The sequence below is a fragment of the Talpa occidentalis genome, unplaced genomic scaffold (assembly GCF_014898055.3).
Source record: "Talpa occidentalis isolate TD23 unplaced genomic scaffold, MPIMG_talOcc4v2.1 talOcc4.4, whole genome shotgun sequence".
Lineage (NCBI taxonomy): Eukaryota > Metazoa > Chordata > Mammalia > Eulipotyphla > Talpidae > Talpa > Talpa occidentalis.
Genome location: NW_023604295.1, coordinates 42,038,334 through 42,060,091, shown reverse-complemented (window position 1 = coordinate 42,060,091; position 21,758 = coordinate 42,038,334). Strand labels below are relative to the sequence as shown.

Genomic DNA, 21,758 nt, shown 5'->3' with positions numbered 1-21,758 from the left:
CTGCCTGCTCTGTCTCTGGTAGATCCTCTCACCACCACCCCCCCCATATCTCTGTCCTGTGCCCCAACTCTTGTATGCAGAAATAAATAAATCTTAAAAAAAAAAAAACTTAAGCATATATTTTTGTGATGCTGGACTTAACAGTAGGTTCTTAGATGTGACACAAAGTATAAGCAGAGAAGAAAAAATAGATTTGGCTTCATGACAATTAAACTTATGTGCTATAAACATTATCAAGAGAGTGAAAACAGAGTGAAACAGGTGAAGGGGGTAAAAAGGTACAAACTTCCAGTTATAAAATAAGTCACAGTAATGCAAGTACAACATGGTGAATACAGACAATAAAAATATTACATAGCTAAGAGAGTGAATCTTAGAAGTTCTCATCATAAGAAAAAGGTTTTATTACTATGTATAACTAGACTAATTGTGGTGATCACTTTGCAATGCACAAATATCAAATCATTATGCTGCACACCTGAAATGAATACAATGTTATACATCAATTTTAAAAAGAAATGAAGATAATTTTTTTTAATTTTCATAATCCAGAGATCTTTTATTTTTTTTCCCCATACCTATCATGCATCTATGAATTGATAGGGAATGGGTTCCAGCAGCTCAGGCTCCTTTCCATTTGTTCTCACCAAGTGTGCTTCTCTGGGTGGAGCAGTCTGGTACCTCAGTTGAACCCAAGTCCCTTTCTTTTTAACTTTCTTTTTTTCTGTTCATTTTCTTTCACTAGTCTGAGGAAGCTATCTCAGCTCTTAAGAGTGCTTAATATGCTCAATACGCTCAATACATTAATTCTCTTGGCAAGAATTTTGCCCTTGTTTACTTACAAAAATGCCAACTGCATGCTGGGTGACATTATAGACTTCTGATTTTGCCATGGTAACACTGATGGGGCATTGATGCCCATTCTCTTGCTGTCTGCAATATCCCTTTCTTGCAGATTTGCACGTATGTGGCAAAAAGAACAACTCCATTTCTTCAAAAAGGCCTAGAGAACATAGAGTTGGTGCTTCTCCTTTTTCCTTTGTGTTGACCACATTAGTTATGTACTGGAAGCTGGTTGTTCCAGTCAAAAGGCAAAAAAATAAAAATTTTTTTAAAGTGAAGACACCCCACATAATGAGAGCAAATATTTTTAAACGGTATATCTGATATATATGAACTCTTAGAAAGAACTCTTGCAACTCAGTAATAGAAAGACCCAATTCTCAAATGGGCAAAGGTGGATTAAAGACTGGAATATAAGAACTGATACCCTAAAATTCCTAGAAGAAAACATAAGCGTTAAGTCCCTTGAAATCATGTTAGTGATTTTTTTGGGGGGATTTGACCACAAAGGAAATGTCAACAAAAGCAAAAATAAACGAATAGGACTACATAAAACAACTCCGGCGATCCGATCTAAAAATGGGCAGAAGAACTGAAAAGACATTTTTTTCAAAGACATACAGAAGGCCAACAGGTATATAAAAAGATGCTCATCATCACTAATGATCAGGGAAATCCTGGTGGTGCTGGGGTTAAGTCTCAGCACTTTATATCAGGCTGGGGCCTGAATTTGACCCCAGGAGCTAACAAATGCAAATCAAAATCACAATGAAATATCGCTTGATGCCTATCAGAATGGCTACATTAAAAAAAACAACAAACAAGTGTTGGTAAGGAATGGTGGTGGGAATGTAAACTGTACAGCCGCTTTAGATAACATTATAGAGACTCCTCAAAAAAATTAAAAATAGGGGCCTCAGAAGCAGCCTATGAAGCTATCCACAGCCACTGAAGCATGAGTTTGATCCCTGGCCAGGGAGGTGACCCACATGGCGCAGCAGACTCTCCTGACTCATCCACTGCTCCCCTCAGCAGTGTATTTCAGTCAATCTGCCTGTTGTGTTCCCCACTCTGTCTCTGGTGAATCCTATCACCCCTCCCCTGCCACACCTCTGTACCCCAGTTCTTGTATGCATAAATAAATCTTTAAAAAAAATTAAAAATAGAACCACTAAGTGACCCAGTAATTCCACTTTTGGGTATTTACCCAAAGAAAATAAAAATATTAATTAGAAAAGAAAGGCGCACCCCTATGTGCACTGCAGCATTATCTACAATAGCCAAGACATGGAAACAACCTACATCTCTGTCAGTGAAAGAATACACACACTCACACATACACACATTGGCGCATAAGTGCACATGCATGCACACATGAGAGGGTGAGCAATGAAAAAGAATGAAATCTTGCCTTTGAAGACAATATGGATAGGCCATAAGGATATTATGCTAAATGAAATAAGTCAGAGACAAATAATGTATAATTTCACCTGTATGTGCAATCTAACAGACAAACAAAACAAAACTAAAATCATACAGACAGAAATCAGACTAAGATTACCAGAGGGGTGGAAGGAAATGGGAAATGGGAGTTGGTAAGTGAAATAACTGAACAGGACCAATATTTACGGACTTCCAGTTATAGAACAAGTCAGTCAAGGAGATGAATAGCATGGGGACTATAATCAATAATATGGTATTACAAATTTGAAAACTGCTAAGATGATAAATAGCATAATAGATTTATTACGATGATCACTTCACAATGTATACAAATATCAAATCACATGTTGTATACCGGAAACTAATGTTGTATGTTAATTATACAACAATTTTTTTAAAACAGCCAAACGGATCTGAATACACTGGCAAGCTCATGAAAAGATGTGCAACAGTACTAGTCATCAAGGAAATGCAACTAAAAACCCAAGATACCACTTCATACTTATTAGGATGACTAAAATTAAAAAGAAAGACAGTAACAAGTATTAGTGAGTATGTGAAAATATTAAAACCCTACGCATTGTTGGTGAGTATTTAAAATAGTGCTGCCACTTAGGAAAACTTTGAAGCTGGTCCCCATAAAGTTAAAAAAAAGAGTCATTAATATGACCCAACAATCTCACTTCTAGGTATATACCCAAGAGAAATGAAAACACATATGCACATAAAATTTGAATGCAAATATTCATAGCAGCATTATTTACAACAGCCACAAAACAGAAACAACCCAAATGTACACCAATTTATGGCTAGATAAGCAAACACTACATTCAAAAAAGGAGTATTATTCAGTCATAAAAAGGAATGAAATGATACATGCTGCAACATTTATGAACCTTGAAAACATGTTAACTAAATTTCAAAGTGCATAGCCCAAGGTCTAAACCACAGGGTTTTCATTAAATTTCACAAAATCTCCATTTTAAAAATGGAATAGTAGCAAATTACAGGTAGGGGGTTGGATATATGCCTCTCCAAGTTCCAGAAACAGAATAAGATAAGTAGGAGAAAATATGTAGCTCAAGATGAGAAATGATGGAGTATCACATTAGCCTTTAAAGGGAAGGTCAACCAAAGAAAATGATAAAGGAACAGAGGAATAAAAAAGAAACCAAAAGAAATATCAAAAAAGTCAGGAAAAGATTTGTAACAGAGAAATCAATTGGAATAAGAGGTTAAAAACATCATTTTTTTTTTTCACTCTTTAGTGAGGACAGAGCCAAAGGTCAAAAATAAGGGTTAAGGAAAGTGTAAATGACTTTAAAGAGGAAAGGATTAGATTGGTTTCTATTACTGTTCTTAGTCTAGAGACTAAAACCTCAGGGGAAGAAGTCAGGGAAAAGAGAGCAACACAGGACAACAGAGAACACTCCCTGATCAATCTTCTAGAGGACAAAGGGATAAATTAGATTGAAGGCTATGTTGGATTAACCTTGGAAAATTCCCACTGAAATAAAAATGTCCATATGTAAATGCATTAATGCCTTTTTTATCTGCATCCTTGGAGGTGAGTTCCACATAAATGAATTTTCCAGACACTGAAACTTTTTTTTTAATTGTAGCTACTATCTTTTGAAATTGTTCACCACCGTGTCATACAGTCTATGTCTTCTTAAGCAGACTGCTTTCTGGATGACTGATTATTGTGCTAGGAAGTAATACAGCTGAGTCTGCATGCTAGTTTTTCACATATTCTTTAACTGTCCTATATTGTTAGTTACCATTTCCTTTCACATTTCCCCTAATAACCTTTTTCATCTGTGATTCTAGTTGGAAAAAATTATAAAGCCATTAAATAATACTGTAAATAAGATAGTGTTCTGAGTGAAATCACAGGAGTAAAGTGCACAGGAGTAAAGCTTCTTGACAACTCACTCCAGTTCTTCTAGGAAACCTGTTTCACTTTTCAATTCATTTGAGAATGGGTATCAAAGAGATGACGATGTCAGAAGAATGACCTCTGACTACATGCAATATTACTTTATCTTGCTTCCTAAAATCACAAAATACCCCTTCCAGAGTAATTGATAATTTTACATGGTTACTCTTAAACCACAGGCAAACAAAGCAACAAAACATGATGATTCCAAGTGTTAGCCTAAACATCTTACAGTAACTAAATATACTTTTCTGACCTACAGTCATTTACCAATAAAAACTTATAATCTTCTACACCTTACTTCTGTATGTTAATAGGGTCAAGCACGTTTTACATACATGGATTTTTTCACGACAAATTTCCTTCTCAAAATCTTGGCTTGAGTCCCGAAACTTTCAAGTTTCACAGAAATTTCGCAACTACAAGCAGCACAAAAGCTAAAAAGGACTAGCGTCAGGCACACAGACAAATAGTGAAACAAAATATAAGAATCCAACACTTTAGTTCCAATACCTTGGAATAACCTGATCTGACTGATTCCTAAGGTTCTAGATGGTTATGTCCTCCTACAGGCAAAAAGAGAAGTGAAGACAGAATTCAATCAGAGGAAAGGTTAACTCTAGGGCTGCAGAGGAAATTCAGGGATTTATCTAGATAGTCTCCAAAGGCCTTCAATGAATACCTGTTGAATGAAGGAAGGAATAACTTAAATCTTGCTCATGAAAGGTGAGAACCCAAGTCCAAATAAGATAGATGTATTAGTTGCTTCTGGAAGTCAGTGGATAAAAGACCTTTCAAGTGAAGAAATGCAGATCCCAGCACACTCACCCCCCACCACCACCACCTCTACCTCTCCTGAGAGAAAGGCACACACCTGTACTGCCAGCCTTTTGCACTGCCACCGCGGCTGCTGCTGCTGCTGCTGCTGCTGATTCCGCCCCCACAGCTGCTGTTGCTGCTGTTCTTGTTTGGGGTCACCGCTGCGGCCAGGCCCTCCAGCTTTCCTTCGCTCTCTGAGACTTTCATGGTCGATACTGGTTCAGCACCCTGCATCTTAACTCCAAAGTCCACTTGCCCTTCTAGGGAGGGAGAGAACAACTTCTATAAGTACTTCTGCAGGTGATACTTTTTAAGACTGAATCTGAAGGTGATCCCAATTGCTACTGCGGACGGCGGCGGAGTGGGAACAGCAAATGGTCCAGGGAAGAACACACGCATTCCCACTGAAGGAAAACTTTTAAGAGGCCAGGGGTAGCGATGAGGCCAGATATCCTTTCAATAAATATCTCCTTCCCGGCAAAAGCAGGACTAACATCAACTAGCCAGGGAATCTGATGACATACTCAAAGGAACAGCAGCAGCAGAGGAGGGAGGTCGCGGGCTCTCTCTCCAGTCAAGCGGGCTGGGCGAAGGACGGAGGACCACGGGGAGGGGACCCCGCGGCCTGACCTCGGGGATGGCGGGCTGACCCGCCGCGCTCCCTCGTCTTCTCCAGCCGGTCCTCACACGCGGGGACCTGTCCCGACCGCTCGGCCGTTCCCGCCGCAGCCCCCAAGACTGAACCCGGGCCGCCCGCGCCAAGCCGCGGAGAAGGGTCGGGAAAGGAGGCCGCCGGGGGCGGGACGCCGGCTCCCAGGGCCCTCTTTCCGCTGGTCTGAGGCGAGTCGCTCGGGGCGACTTCCTCGAAAGGCTCCGACCCCGGCCTCTCAACTAGGCTTCCAGGGGCGGACAAGTCCCTCGCCCTCTCTCTGGCCTCAAGCTCGAAAGCCACCGCTGCGGCCGCCGCCCCACCCACAGCCCCAAGGCGGGTCACACGCCCGACTGCTAGGTCCCCGCCTTCCCTTCCGGAGTAGCGTGAGCTCACTTCCCTCTACGGCAGAAGCGCCCGGCGCCATCTTGGATCAGGGCGCGCGGCCCTGAAGGGGGCGGAGCCTCGGAGGACTGCGGTGCTGGGGCGGCTGACTAAGAAGAAAGAGAAAGGGAGGGTGAGACAGAGGGAGCAGGTGGAACAGCTCGGGACCGAGAAACAAAGGGACGGTCCGAAATAGTGCCCTTGTGGAGTGCGACTTCTGATTTTCCTAATAAGGCCTCGGCCCTTCAGTGCTAGCATATTAGGATGAGAGCTTAGAAACAGAACGTGTGTTCTGTACAGAATGTATAGCGAATGGGTACAACTCATTAATAAAAATATAAACAACCCAATTTAAAAATGGACAAAAGAGCTGAGGAGGCATTTCTCCAACCAAAGAAGATATACAAAAGGTTATTAAGTGTATTACAGGATTCTCATCTCATTAGTAAAAAAAGGAAATATAGTTCAAAACTACACTGAGATGCTACTTCCATGAAGTCCCTGCTTCTCCCCAATTTGGGGAGATGGTCTTTGTTACAGTAGTCTGCTATGTCCTCAGGTCGGCTGGCACCTCATTAAACCTGATTCCTTTCACCAACTCATGCCTCTTGAGTTTTGGCTTATGAGGGGTGAGTAGCCAGATCCAAAACTCTTGTTACAGAAATAGAATGAAATAAAATACAGAGAAAGTGCTCAGCACAGTGCCTAGCATAAAAGCACTGAAAAAATATCTTCTATTTCCATCTTCTCTTTCTAACCCTGATGTATAGGGGAGGGAAGGGTGATTTATTTCCCTGAAGCACAAGAACTGCTTTCTCTGAGTCTGCAGTGGTGGAATGAAGAGAATAAGCCACAGAGAAACTCGGGGCAGGGTAGTGGGGAACAGGATTGACCTCGGGAGACCCTCTGTGAGAATAACACAGTGGACCCACAATTTGTATTTAAAATTAAAAAATGAAGGAAAGAGAACAAAGTAAGAGTTTCTGAGAGGGCAAAATGTTCACATTCACAAAATTTGGTACCACTACTGTGGTGCAACGCTTTCAAATAACCAGGAACTTTTGCCTCCCTGCCTCTGGCTTAGGGAGAAAACCGTTAACAATGTCCTACTCTAATGGGGTGATTCCATTTAAGGATTCCAGGAGAACAGCAGGGACTCAAAACTTGTTTTGGGAGAAAAAGAAATAGGCACACTCAGTGACTTTGAGGCAAGGAAGGAAGTGGGATAAAAAAGAATGGAGTAGCTGTTGTGCTCAGATTTTGATAAAACAAATTTTTCCCCCTTTCTTTGCTTCTCCCAACACTTTTTCCCAAATGTCTATTGAATTTTAAAACATTTGGCTTAACTACCCAGTACGGTAAAATTAGGTCTTAAAACTGTGTTATAAAATGAGAATACTCATTTGAGTATTCTTTTGCCTAGTGCAGATAATGATTTCCTGACAAAAGCCCATAAAAATACAGTCAACTGGAGTCATGTGACCCTTCCATTCACAAGTAGCAAAGACCATGGAAACAGAGAGAAAGGTCAACAATGCTTTATCACGAAATCACTCAGGTATGAATTCTGAGGGTCGATTTGCAAATTCATTTTTTCCATCAAACTGGAACAAACTTGATGATTCCATTCTCTTGTGGGTCTCTGGGCTGAATAAAAGACATGGCAACATGGAACGCACTAAGGGCAAGTTATTTCTTTCCTTGTGACAAGAAAAGCAGATAGCAAAAGTGGCCAGCATCTTCTGGTCCATCTCTTTGTTCAGGGAAGTCTACTGAAAACGACCTTCAGGGAAACATGAAAGTTTGTCATGGAAATGATTCTTTTTTTTTTTTTTAAGATTTATTCATTTATGCACACAAGAATTGGGGCACAGGCCAGAGGTGCAGGGGGTGAGAGAATTCACCAGAGACAGAACTGGGAATAGAACAGGTGGACTGACTGAAACACGTTGCTGAGGGGAGCAGCGGGCAAGTCAGGAGAGGTCTACTGCCCCATGTGGGTCGCTCCCTGGCGGGCCGGGGATCGAACCTGCACTGCAGTGGCTGCAGGACAGCTTCATAGGCTGCATCTCAACACCCTGCGCCACCAGGGAGGCCCATGGAAATGATTCTTATCTAGGTTTTATTTTTATGGTCAATGTGACTTATACCTGGTGACCTCCAACAGGGAAAATTCCTTACTTAACTCAATACCATGTGCTCACAAAATGAGTTTGTTGACAGAACATGGGATATTTTACCTCTTTCGAAAAGCCTTCATCCCATCACCAAAAAAAAAAGAGAGAATAAAAAGAAAAGAAAATACAGGGTAGCACTTTTTAATATGCACTTCACACAACATTGCAGGATATTAATAGGTGTTAATTGATTTAAATATTTGTCTCCCTGTGATTGGTTACATTTGAATAACACTGATTTTTTTTAAAGTTACATTGCTCCCTTTATTACAGAACTTCTTGAAGTAGTTACTGTGCTGATGCACATCGTGAATTTTTATAAGGCAAATAAAAGGTGCAATATTTCAAAAAAATTATTTCACCACAGAACTCCATTCACATAGACCACCCCCCAGGAATAGTGTTGTCAGAGTGCAAAATAAATTACCTTGCAATCCTCTGGGTTCTTCTCAGACTGGACAAGTAATCAAAACAGTATTAAATGGGTTAGCAAAGGAAAAAGAATGAATTTAATAACATTTGTATGGAAAATTCTAAAGAATAATGGAGAGGACCAGGAATCCTGCATTTTAGGATCTGGAACATCACAAACAGAGAAGGGGGACCTCATATGGCAGATAAAAAGGGAATAACCACCTCCTTACTCTCAGATTCTCCTCTGTCCCAGCTTTCTCACACCAGCTTAACTCCTTTTTTGTGGTTCCTTGTCAGGAAGTGCCTTAAGATTTGTGGCAAGCTTTTGGTGCCTCAATGGCCCCGCTTAGGTTTGAGCCTGTTTGTCTAGGCATTTGCCCATGAGGGGATGGGTAACTTGGGGAGTTTTATTGGGAAACTATTATTTGAAATCCTTTTCTCTCCTCTCTCCCCTGCCACCACACGTTAATTTTATTAAAATCTATCACACTAGGGCCTCCCCGGTGGCACAGCAGTTGAGCACTGGGTTGCGAAGCTGCCTGCAGCCTCTGCAGCGCCGGTTCGATCCTTGGCTGCTGGGCGAGGGTCCCACATGGTGCGCAGACCTCTCCTGCTACCCACTGCTCCCCTCAGCAGTGTACTTCGGTCCTTCTGCCTGTTCTGCTCACTGCTCTGGCTCTGGTGAATTCTCTCACCCTCCCGCGCTTCTGACTGTACCCAGTGCTTGTATAAATAAACAAATAAATCTTTAAAAAAATAAAATAAAATAAATCTTTAAAAAAAAGAAAGAAAGATTTTAGGGAAAGCCCTACCCCTTAGGGAAAGGCAAAGAAGAGTCTTATCAGGCAAATTATCTTACTAGCATTGACCTGGAAATTCCAGTTTCACTGGTTTAAAATTCCACTTGTAGGAGAAGCTGAAACTACAAATACATTAGGTATTAAGTCTTGGTAGGACTTGGTATAACAATTACATGTTGGGCCAGTTTCTTCCTTTCTTAAAAAAAAAAAAAAAAAAACACTGTAGAGACATTATTTCCAGATTTATATTCTATGGGGACCTAAGTACAGCTGAATTAGGCTCTTAGGAAGATTTATTTTTCCCACTCACATTGCTGCATTTCAAGCAGAAACATGGCACCTGGCTGCATTGCTGGGTCTTGCAAATCATAATATGAAAACAGAAATTTCTAAAAAGGAGGTAGTCTTCCATTGATCACTGTAACAAAAGCGATAGATCTTTGTAGGACCAGCTTGCATTTCTAATTTCCTAAATCTTGTTTAACCAGAAAAAAGCATGTAAATTATCTCCTAGTTGCTCCATTTTCTTCCCCTACCATTGCTTTATTCTTTAAAGTGGTATTGGGCAACCACACAGCCCTGTGAGAAGTTGCTCAATACAATGGACATGGCATAAAGGGACATTCTGCTTCTTCCTCCCATCTCTGGAGGCAATTTTGGCTTTATCATAAGCTATTCTTACAAATCTTAGCCCTTTCACATGCAACAACCCCTATTTTAGCACTGAACTATTCCAGGTGTTTTAGAATTCAGCTCATCAGATTTAGACAATTCCTTGTATGTTCTAGGAAGAGAATAGATGAAGGCATTTCATGCAGACCACACTCTAATAGTATTGATTCATCTCAAAGAAATGTAACAGAGAACTAGTGTCCTCAGTCATGCAAGGTATGATTCCACCAGCTTCAGTCCTGGGGAGCCTGAGGCAACAATTTCCTTGTTGTTGTTGGCAATTTAAGTTACCCTTTGCAATACTGTTGGCAGGCTATTGATTATTTGGAGTCTGGTCAGGCTGCCAGAGACCAAGGTCGGTTAGTCTGATTTCTATCTTCAATCTCCTGTAAGTCTGAACTCTCTCCACACATTTATGACCCTTTCTCATGGAATCATACTCCCAGTTTCATGCTCAGCTTTTGATCAGATCTAAAGAGTCAAATGTGGTATTGTTATAGATTCTGACAGGTTTTTTCTGACTTTTGCCAATTCATCCCTCACAAATTTTGAAAGAGTCAATGGGTATCAAGCAAAGAAAATTTATTGTAGATAATATAATAAGAGAAGGATGGCTGCCTTGATACAATTTCTTGACCTGAGAGCAGTGGGGGTCCCTGGTTTTATGGGGCTGGCTACCAGAGTGGATTATCAGGGAGCAGTGTCATTAGGCTCTTAGCAGTGTGTGGGTCTACACTGGGGTATGTAGAGATGGGTTACCTGCTTCTTAATACATTGCAGGTCTCCATAGCATCTTAAATCCCCACTAAGAGGTGTGTGTTTTAGCAAGATCATGAGTCATGGGGGACTTCCAGGTCAGGTCTTTTGCTGTCTAGGTGGTTATTAAGTTTGAGGTGTTTCTGGAGCTGTTGGTCAAAAGCAGGAAGCCTCTGCGGGGTGGAGGCAGGGTGTTTGGGGGGAGGGAGGGTCTGATTGACCAAATTCCTATTAGCTTAGGAGCTCAATAATAGGAGGGTTAGACAAGCAACATCTAGGCCCAAAGGGTCCTGAAACTGCTGAGGGGAGCAGCAGGTGAGACAGGAGAGATCTGCTGCACCTTGTGGGTCACTTCCCTGGCAGGGGATCAAACTGGTGCTGCAGTGGCTGCCAATAGATTCACGGTGCTGAGACTTAATCCCCTTGCACCACTAAGGAAGCCCAAAGTTCCTCAAGTATTAAAAGTTGATTACTATTTCAAAAATAGTTTTTATGTGTAGGGAAGAAAACATAAAGTGTTTGTGACCAGGTATAAGCCATAGGTCACCAGTTTGGGATCTCTGGTCTACAGCCTGTTCTAACTGCAAAAATTTGAAACCAGAGAAAAACTTCACATTCGTGAGAGGGACTGGTAAAATCAAAGTAAATCTTAGCAGTGTTCTTATGGCTTGTCACTTTTAGAAAGAGATTTTCATAAATAGAACCTTCTCATTCTTTCTCCCAGCCATATGTGGGAGCAAAGAAAAGGTGAAAATATCAGGTATGTTAATTTGCAAGGACTGCCTTAACAAAGTATCACACACGGGCCTCCCTGGTGGCGCAAAGGGTTGAGCACAGGATTGTGAGGCTGTCCATAGCCTCTGGCTGGCCGGGGAGCTGCCCACATGGCACAACAGACCTCTCCTTTCTCGCCTGCTGCTCCCCTCAGCAGTGTATTTCAGTCAGTCTGCCTGTTCTATGCCCCACTCCGTCTCTGGTGAATCCTCTCGCCCCCAGCACCTCTGGCCAGTATCCCAGTTCTTGTATGCATAAATAAATACATCTTTAAAAACAACAACAACAAATTACTACACCGTGGATGGCTTAAACAAACAGAAGTTAATTTTCTCACAGTTCTAGAGGCTGGAGGTCAGAGATCAATGTGTGAGCAGGTTTGGTTTCTTCTGAGTCCTCTCTCCTTAGCCTCTAGAAGGCTGCCTTCCCTCTCTCTTTGAAGGCTTTCCTTCTGTGTGCATCCCAACATCATCTTTGTATAAGGACACCAGTTAAATTGAATTAGGTCCACCCATAAGACATAATTTAACTTAATTACTTCTTTTAAAACCTTATATCCAAATACAGTTGCCTCTGGGATACTGGGGATAAGGACTTCAACATATGAATTTTAGAAGGACACATTTCAGTCCATAAGGTTATATCTTTATATAAGCTCTCCCAGAGTGGCGCACACTCTATCCATTGTTCTCATTTAAGGGAACCAGGTAGCCTGGGAACAAGCATGTGTGAACACCCTATTGCCCCCCACCTAGTGGAACAAGTCAAGCACACTCTGTCAGAGCAGAGAAAGAGTTTGGAGATCAGAGTTATTAGAAAGCATTTTTCAGATGAGAAAATAAGACACAGAAGGGTTCTATCACATGACAGGGAGATAAGTTCACAGCCTCTGAACTGAATGGGTCCTTGGAATCATCTGCTCTGCCACTTCTGAGGGATCTCTTTCTTCTAAAATGTTCCTTCCATATGGTCCAAATTCATTTCACATGTGCATGTTCCTGTCTCCAGATAGTTCAAGACAGAGCTCATGCCACCAGAAATACTTTTTCTTCTAGATTAAAATCTTTGATTCTAGGTAAATATTCAATTCCTTTGAATATTCCTTTTAAGATATGACTTCAAATGTCATCGCTGTCCTGTATACACCCTTACATCTATCATCTTACAGGATCTATACAAAATGGAAGAAGCTAACTTGCAGATATGGCCAATTAGCATTAAGTGATCAGGTCAATCATTAACTTTTGTTATTATATTGTAAATATGGCCTTTCATTATCTTAATATATCTCTCTGTCCTCCTATATTAACCTAGTCTAAAATCCCTTACATGCAGGTTATGAAAAATTCATCTGCCCACCTAGCGCATGGGTCCCTGGCTTTTTTTTTTTTTAAAGATTTATTTATTTATTCATACAAGCACTGGGTATAGTCAGAACCGCGGGAGGGTGAGAGAATCCACCAGAGCCAGAGCGGGGAGCAGAGCAGGCAGAAGGACCGAAGTACACTGCTGAGGGGAGCAGCGGGCGGCAGGAGAGGTCTGTGCGCCATGTGGGACCCTCCTCCAGTGGCCGGGGAGCAGCCGGGGATCGAACTGGCGCTGCAGAGGCCGCGGGCAGCTTCGCAACCCAGCGCTCAACCACTGTGCCACCGGGGAGGCCCGGGTCCTTGGCTTTTTTTCCCATTAACTTTCATCTCGCCAGAGTTTTTCCATTGCTTCAACATGTTGGATTCTGATTCTGACATTTCTACTCACTGTCTCCTCTCCATGCTGCCTACAGATACACCAGGTTGACACCTGTACTCAACAAAGTAATGATCAAAATTTTGAGCAGGACAGTCTGAGTAGGTGCTACTCTCTGGATTCACATGAGTCCAATTTATCAGAATTCTTTGGTAGGGTGGATTGTCTCCTTTCTTACCCAGCTAGTTTTCCTCTACTTTATTCAAAAGGGTGCCGTAAAAGCTTTTGCTGAAATCTTGTGGCTATTCTTGAACTTCCCTTGCCTTCCCTTCCCTTGAACTTCCCAAAAAAAAGAAATCCTGTGGATACAGCAGTTTCCCTCCCTATGGTCTAGCAGTCTTAATTTTAAACAAGTTAGAGATTGAGCAAAAACAGTATGGTCTCTGCTGTCCAACATCTTCCAATCTACTTGGAGAGACAAGAAATATACACAGGGCCTCCCTGGTGGCACAAGGGGTTAAGACACAACCTATGAAGCTATCCGAAGCCACCGCAGCCCAAGTTTGATCCCCAGCCAGGGAGCAACCCACATGGAACAGCAGACCTCTCCTGACTCGCCCGCTGCTCCCCTCAGCAGTGTGCTTTGATCAATCTGCCTGTTCTGTTCCCCACTCTGTCTCTGGTGAATCCTCTCACCCCCCACACCTCTGGCCTGTACCCCAGTTCTGGTATGCATAAATAAATACATCTTAAGGAAGAAAAAAAAAAAAGAAATATGCACAACCAAGAGCACCAGGCTCTTCTCCATCAGTCAAGAGAAAATGGGATAGGGGAAAGGAAGACTTTAAAGTAACCTATCTGTGAACCAAACATAAGAACAGAGCTGCAGGTAAATTAAAACCACTTTGGCTGAATCTGCTTTGCATATGCCAAGTTCTTCCCATGATTTTTCTCTTTTGCAAATTTGAGAAAATGACATTTTGAGTATGGACTACTAGTCATCTGAAGCAGTTTTCTTTAGACCCCATAGAATCTCTTCTCAGGAATTGGGTTGGTACAGACCATAAGGAAGGTGTGACACCAAACAAATCTGACTCTAAACCTTAGAATGGTTTCCATTTTTTCAAGGATTGAAAGACTGCTAATAAGAGAGTTGCCACAGAAAGGGGAAAGTGGAGATTGGAAATCCAGGAACAAGGCCATAGCAGATCTGTATCTAGTGAGGGACTGTTCCCTGGTTCATAGACAACAATATGGTTGTCTTCTCACTGTCTTCACATGGTTAGCAAGGTGAGATAGAGTTCTCTCTGGTTTCTTGTATAAGGACATTAATCCCATTAATTAGGATTCCACTCTCATGATATAATCACTTCCCAAGAGCCCTACCTCCTAATATCAGAGCATGGGTGGTGGGGGTTAGAATTCAACATACAGATCTGAGGGCACAAACATTCAGTTCAGAACAACAACTGTGAGAGTTCATCTGAGGATTTGTCTGTAGTACTAGTTCAGTCATGTTTTGGCTGATACTGAATCTCAAATATATTAGTTATTATCTTATCCATAGAAAAAAATTCTAATTGCCTATGTTAAGAAGGTGATTAATGTTTTAAAGTCCATTTTAAGAAGTAATCTTTTTCATAAGCAATTTATCAAACAAAAATCTGTACAAACACATTCATAGTTTATAATAAGAAAATTAGAAATAACCTAAATGTCCATTAGTAGGATATTCTGTTGTTTCTGGAATAGTTTTTTAATTATTTAAATTATTGTTAACGAAAGTGATTTCATATTACTGTGTCAACTCATTGCTAGAGCCTTCTAGCCAGTCCCCTACCTTTGCTCTTGCCCTTTAAATTCCCAGTGATCTAAAAGACAATACAAATATGACTGTGGTGCTTCAGGGCTTAAATCTTTCTTCTGGTCTGTTCTTCATTATCTTGTCTATCATATCCCAAGGGCCTCAATGTGTGTTAAAAGCCCCCATGATCGGGCTTCTCCTCTCAGCCTCATCTCACATGCCAGTGCTCTACTTCCCAACCTCATGAGTTATCTCCATACTCCTCAATTTCTTTCAAGACCACCTGGCTTTGCTCTTACTCTGCTCTGTTTTCAGTACTTTCTTCCTCTAAAATCAAATTCAAACATTACCATCCTTCTCTGCCTTCAGAAAAGTTAAGCCAGAATTTGGCAATGAAGAAACGTGGCAGCCCCCATGCCTACCTAGAGTTTATACTTCCTCATGTTCCTCAGGACCTCCACCTTTGTCCTCCATTGCTGTGGGCACCCTAGTCTTTCAGCGGACCTTTGATCAAGGTGTGGTCACAATCTATGGACCAGAGTTAGCTGTGGAAACACACCAAGTAGAAGTATGATATGAGAATCATTAGTTCTTCAGAAACCACTACACAGGCTAGAAGGACCAGCTCCACATACCAGCTATTTGCCCAGGGCCAGTGCCTCAGCTTGAAGATGATGTTTAAGTTATTCTTCAGAGACTGTCTTTACCCGCTGGAAAGAAATGGTCTCCTGACAGACCTTAACTTCTGCTTTGTTCAAAATATGTTTAGTTAGCAGCAAATAAATCCAAGTTGTCCTTGGGAAAAAAAGTTAAACTCACTTTGTTCCAACAGTGCCCAGAGGCTCTTAGCACACTCTGTGGGAGGCTGTCTACATTGGTGTTATATCTGCCTCACTACAATGTCTGTTCTTGGGAGCTGAGAGGTATGTTCATCTCATATTCCCCCCACAGAAGCATAGGCTCTATTGGATGCTAAATATTGAATGAATAAATAAATTAATAAGTGAACAAATATGTAATTCTTCTAGTACTATATCTATTGTTCATTTTTTCTATAGCTAACTATATTTAAAGCTATAGCTAATACTGTATCTATTAGCATCTGGTGTTTGTTTCAGGCTGTACTTGATCACTTAAAACTATATTTATATATACAAAATGTTGGGCTGAGAGAAGAGAGGTCCAATGCAACACATCCAGTCTTAAGCTCAAACCCTCCTAAGGGTGTCCCCTCACAGTCATAAAGCCAATCTGTGGATCTGTGGATCTCCATGAAATCTGTAGCACTTCGAAGACATTTTCAGACTTCAACTCCTATATCTTATTAATATGTATTTAGGAGATCATCTCAGGATTTGGGCCCAAACTCAGTCTACCCGACTCATCTCATTTGATTTTGCCACAGGCTGGCACAGGTATTGGGGTCTGTTTTGTAGAAACCTATTACACAAACAATTTTGAAATATGAAAATACTCCAAACATGGTGAAAATGAACCCTCCTAGACTGCCTTATCTGCATATGTGTGCAAATTACATATACTGACCCCAGCACTGACCTCCCCAATGCTGCTAGTACACCACTTAGAGTGCACTTAGAATTGGTCCCCTACAGCCCCACTGGAAAGTAAGCCCCACAGGGCAGGTAGGTTTCTTTTTTCTATAGTAATTGATACATAGGATGGAAACTAGACTTTTGGTGGCGATCATGACATAGTATATAGGGATGTCAAGTTATAATGCTATACAATTGAATCTTATATGTTATAAACCAATGTTACCTCAATAAATTATTTAAAAAATTGTTACATAAGGGCCTCCCTGGTGGTGCAATGGGTTAGGACACAGTACTATGAAGCTACCCGCAGCCACCACAGCATGAGTTCAATCCCTGGCCAGGGAGGTGACCCACATGGTGCAGCAGACCTCTCCTGACTCGCCTGCTGCTCCCCTCAGAAGTGTATTTCAGTAGATCTGGCTGTTCTGCTCCCCACTCTGTCTCTGGTGAATCCTCTCACCCCCCATACCTCTGGTCTATACCCTAATTCTTGTATGTATGAAATAAATAAATCTTTTAAAAACTGTTAAGTAGAAAAAAATACCTAGAAAAATCCATGGTACAACAAACCTGTTGAATAAATGAATGATTGGTCTTTGAATAAGCTAATCAAAAACACCAGCATCTTCCAAATAAAACATCCATCAGTTGTCAGACAGCTATAGGTGAACTGAATTCCCCTACTGGTAATGAGGGCCAAATTTTATTCTAATCTTCAGATTGATTCTCTTTCTGTCTGCCTTTTGGAAGTTCAGTATAGTGGAGACATGATGGTGGTGTTGAAAAATCACGGACTAAAGGGAGAAAACTTTGAGTCTGAATCTTTGCTCCACTATTTTATAATTGTGTGACCTTAGGCACACAGATTGATTCTAAGAATCAATTCTGGGATCTATTAAAGGTTGATTGTTAATACTTACCTACTGGAGAATAAAAACAAAATAACAACTGATGTTAGTTACCTTCCCAACATTATTTCAGGTAAAGAAACCTAACCTAAATACTTCTGATCATCTGATCTCTGCAATTGTAGGTATATTGAAAAGTTGATTAAAAGCTATATTCACAAGGGGATCCCATCAGCCTGTGGTTTTCTGATTCTCTCTTGAACTCTTGTGTCATATGAAACTGTCTCCTTTTACCTTTCAGATGCATCTTTCTTGGTGGCTTTATATTGTTTTTAACCCTTCATGGCAGCTTGTTGCTACACATGGCCTCTGTAGAGTCTTGTCTTTCACATAATCTTCATGAGTCACTTCAGTTTTTCCACTTAATTTAATCCTTGAGACAAATCAATAGGTAACCCTGGCTCTCTCCCAAACAATAAAAGAAAATGGAAAAAGAGAAAAAGAAAGAGAAATCCTCCAAGTGTACTATCTCCAGTTTACAGTAATGTCATGGTTTTACAATCTATTTTGAAGTACACACCATAGTTCCAGCAGTTTGATTTGATAGTGTACAAGCAGTCCCCACTTCTGAAATAGGCTGTGTATCCCAATGTGTACTTACAGAACCAGTCATTTAAAACACACAATTCCAGTGCCCACAGAAGTGAGGTTACCTTGTGTCATCAAGTTCCCAGGCAGTCCACAAAACTATCTAATCCTGAATGTTGCCAACCTGAGGAGCTGGATGCTCTGGCCTCTTCCCCCACCCTCTAATCATTCTGTAAGAGGGAGAGCAAGCACTCTGTGTTCTAACTCTGGGTGCCAGGGACACAGCTCTCCCCTCTCCCTACTTGGCTGGGCCGGCAGCTAGGGGTAGAGCCTTGCCAGGGAGGGGGCTGGTGAGAAAGACAAATAATTCTGGCACCAGCAACTTGATTCTCTACCTTAGGACATCTTTCTAGTCCTTTTGCTCACAAAATTCCTCTTTTAAAAAATTTTTCCCCAGGGCCTCTGCTGGTGGCGCAGCAGTTGAGCAAAGCTGCCCTCAGCCTCTGCAACACCAGTTCAATCCCTGGCTGCCAGTGAGGGTCCCACATGGCGCGACAGACCTCTCCTGCGGTGCCCACTGCTCCCCTCAGCAGTGTATTTCATCCAGTCTGCCTGTTCTGTTCCCTGTTCTGGCTCTGGTGGATTCTCCCACCCTCCTGAGTTTCTGACTATACCCAGTGCTTGTATAAATAAATAAATAAATCTTAAAAAAAAAAATTGACGGTTTAAAAAAAAATTTTTTTTTCCCCAAAGATTTATTTATTTACGTATGCAAGAGCTGGGGAGTAGGACAGAGGTATGGGAGTTGGGGTGAGAAGATTCACCAAAGACAGAGTGGGGAGCAGAACAGGCAGACTGACTGAAACACACTGCTGAGGGAGAGCAGCAGGTAAGACAGGAAAGGTCTGCTGTGCCATGTGGGTAGTTCCCTGGCCGGGGATTGAACTCGTGCTGCAGCAGCTGCAGTTGTTTCATAGTGCTGAGACTTAACCCTTTCCACCACCAGGGAGTCCCTGCTTATAAAAATTCTGAGAAAAAAATAATTACAGTAATGATATTTGTATATTGCTTTATGGTAGTCATATCTTAATATCTCACTGGTCTCACTTGGTACTCATACAACCCTCTTGAGGTATTTGTTAGAATTTTCATTTAACAGGCAAGAAAACAGATTCAGAAATGAATAATTTTTCTCCAGTCAGTTGCGGGTGGAGGAAAATGGTGTGAAAAGAAACTCCATGGCCACCCAAGTATGGGTGCTTCCAACTAGATTTCCTTCAACACCTACTTGTCTATGTTTTATTTATTGACACTTAGTGTTCACTAGACTTGCTAGGTGCAGGCCTTGTTCTAAGAGTTTTATAAATATCAGCCCATTTAATATGGGTCAGTCATATCTTTTCTGTCTCACTTTTAAACCTGTGGCTGGGGCCTCCCTGGTTGCCAAGGGGTTAAGTCTCAGCGCTATCACTGCAATGGCCTGAGTTCTCCTGTCTTGCCTGCTGTTCCCTTAACAGTATATTTCAGTAGATCTGCCTATTGTTCCCCACCTGTTTCTGGTGAATCCTATCACCCCCCCCCCCACACACACACCTCTGGCCTACACCCTAGTTCTTCCATACATAAATAAAGCTATTAAAAAAAAACTAACCTGTGCCTGGGTTACTGTGGTATCATTTTGGAAATTAACAGTGATTTTAACAGTACTCCCCCATGGCATTTTTTTTAATCAGAGGATTTGGGGCCTCAGTCAAGTGATCATTCTCATATTTCTGTTATCGCGAGTTGCTTTCAAGCATCAGATTCTTTGCCAACTAGTTTAAATATGATATCTTTCTATTTGCAAACCCTGTAGGTCTTTCCACCATATTCTTCCTTATTTTAGGACAAAACAAACTGTCTCTAACAATTATATCTCTACAAAATAGGAGAGAAAAAAGCTGTCTTTGAGCAGAGTTGAAGTCTCAGACAATGAGTCCTCTGTTAAGTATCTTATCTGAGTCTGGCAGTTTTGTGCTTATTAGCTCCTAGAGAGCTTTGCACAGCCTGTCCAAGAGCTGGAGTAGTTACCAGAATGGGCTCTAAAAATAGATCTCCTGGCTTTGAATTCTGGCTCTTCCTCTTTCTATTCTGCAATTGTGGGCCATTTTCTTACCCTATCTGTAGCACAGTTTTCCGACTTAGAAAGTGGGAACTCTAATGGTTCCAATCTTAGTTTTCTTGTGAGGATTATCCCATTCATTTCACAGATGAGGAAACTGAAGCTCAAGAAGTGCTATGGATTTTCCCTGACACTACACATTTAATAATGTTGGAGTTGGGGTTTGAATTTTGACTTTTCCTGTTTCCAAAGCCTCTACTCTTCTTGCAGGGATGGATTCAACTCCTTACCAGGTGGTCAATGAAATGCGCTATGTTGAGAACAATTCTGGAGAGACTGCTTCAGGGCTGACTATGGGCATGGTAGGGGAGCTGGCATATGTGTCAGCCCCACTTGGCACATTCACCGAGTAACCTGGTAGACCTGGACATCATTAGGAAGGGTGCCCAACCTGGGAGGTTCTGTCGGGCAGGCACCATTCTCATCGATAGCTATCTCCTCCACTCTTAGTATGTAGAAGAGGTAAAAGCTGGAAAATGTTATGGGAACAAAAGATGTTGATGAGGTAAAATGATTAAAGAAAAAAGTTAATTAGTATAAATAAATTTAAACTATTCTTGGCTGTACATCATTGGTTATTGACTTTAAATCCATAACCATCAGTCATTGTGATCAGGGGGTCTATTCTGCTAGGATCCCAAACCATAGTTCATGAAACAATTGATCTTTAGTCCAGTCCAAAGGTCTTTGACCTAGTGTAAGCAGACAATAAACAGTTTTTCCATTGTGACAACTCTGACCCTGTTTAAAAAAACACTTTATGAAGCAAATTCCATACAGGCTTTGTGGGTGCCGCCCCCACTCCATCAAAACACCAGGAACTACAAATCCCAGGATCCCCAAAGGGAGGTGGCAAGGACCTAAGGGCAGAGTTAAGCAGCCATTTTCTCTGTTTGTAAATAAAAACCAGCCATGTTAGTGGGGTCGGGCACACTTGGCTTGTGCTCTTGGCTAGGCAGGTTTGGTCTCAGTGGGTCATTTGGGATTCCAGGTCAGAGGAACAGGTAGGACACATTTAAGAATTTAGCTCCCTCTTTTCTCCCTGAGTTGTTCATTTCCTCATCCCCTTCCCTTGTAAATAAACCTTTTGTTAACCTTTTAAAAAAAAACAATAAATTAAAAAAAATTAAAAACACTTAAAAAATATGCTGTATTCTCTTCCTCATCACATTTTAGCCAACTAGTCAATTGCTACTTAGCCTCTAACAACCAATGAAAGGGCTCCCTCTGGGAAGTTTTTGTAGCCACTGCTCCTGCCCCACAGCCTATTCTCCAGGCCTAGCTAAACCATTCTCTCCTTCCTCAGTACCCATAGCTGGCCTTATACATACCCTTGTCATCACAGTTCTCCCTGTTTATATGCTGAGTCTCCTACTAAGAATGTAATCTTGAGGGCAACATCTAAGAACACATCATAGAAGTGTGGTTGGGCCTGATGCAAGGAAGAT

At 41.5% G+C, this 21,758-nt stretch overlaps 2 protein-coding genes across 6 annotated transcripts in view; both read right to left on the bottom strand.

The window, feature by feature from the left end:
• OSBPL11 (oxysterol binding protein like 11) overlaps positions 1 to 21,758 on the bottom strand; it is a 100,589-nt gene that overhangs the window by 69,635 nt on the left and 9,196 nt on the right. Inside the window, exons 1-2 of one of the 2 annotated variants that reach the window (XM_037525395.2) lie at positions 5,569 to 5,918; positions 5,100 to 5,304 (exon numbers count right to left, since the gene is read on the bottom strand). In XM_037525395.2, coding sequence (XP_037381292.1) covers positions 5,100 to 5,278 — 179 coding nt within the window. In that variant the 5' untranslated portion in view covers positions 5,279 to 5,304; positions 5,569 to 5,918. Of the gene's footprint in view, positions 1 to 5,099; positions 5,305 to 5,568; positions 5,919 to 21,758 lie in introns of those variants that run through there. The other variant, XM_054700494.1, reaches the window with a different exon arrangement.
• The window catches only part of LMLN (leishmanolysin like peptidase), a 75,370-nt gene continuing 71,426 nt past the window's right edge, over positions 17,815 to 21,758 (bottom strand). For 2 of the 4 annotated variants that reach the window (XR_008553850.1, XR_008553854.1), the window contains one exon: positions 17,815 to 18,018. The gene's annotated coding sequence lies outside the window, so the exon portion shown is untranslated. Of the gene's footprint in view, positions 18,019 to 20,490; positions 20,780 to 21,758 lie in introns of those variants that run through there. The other 2 variants (XR_008553852.1, XR_008553851.1) reach the window with 2 other exon arrangements.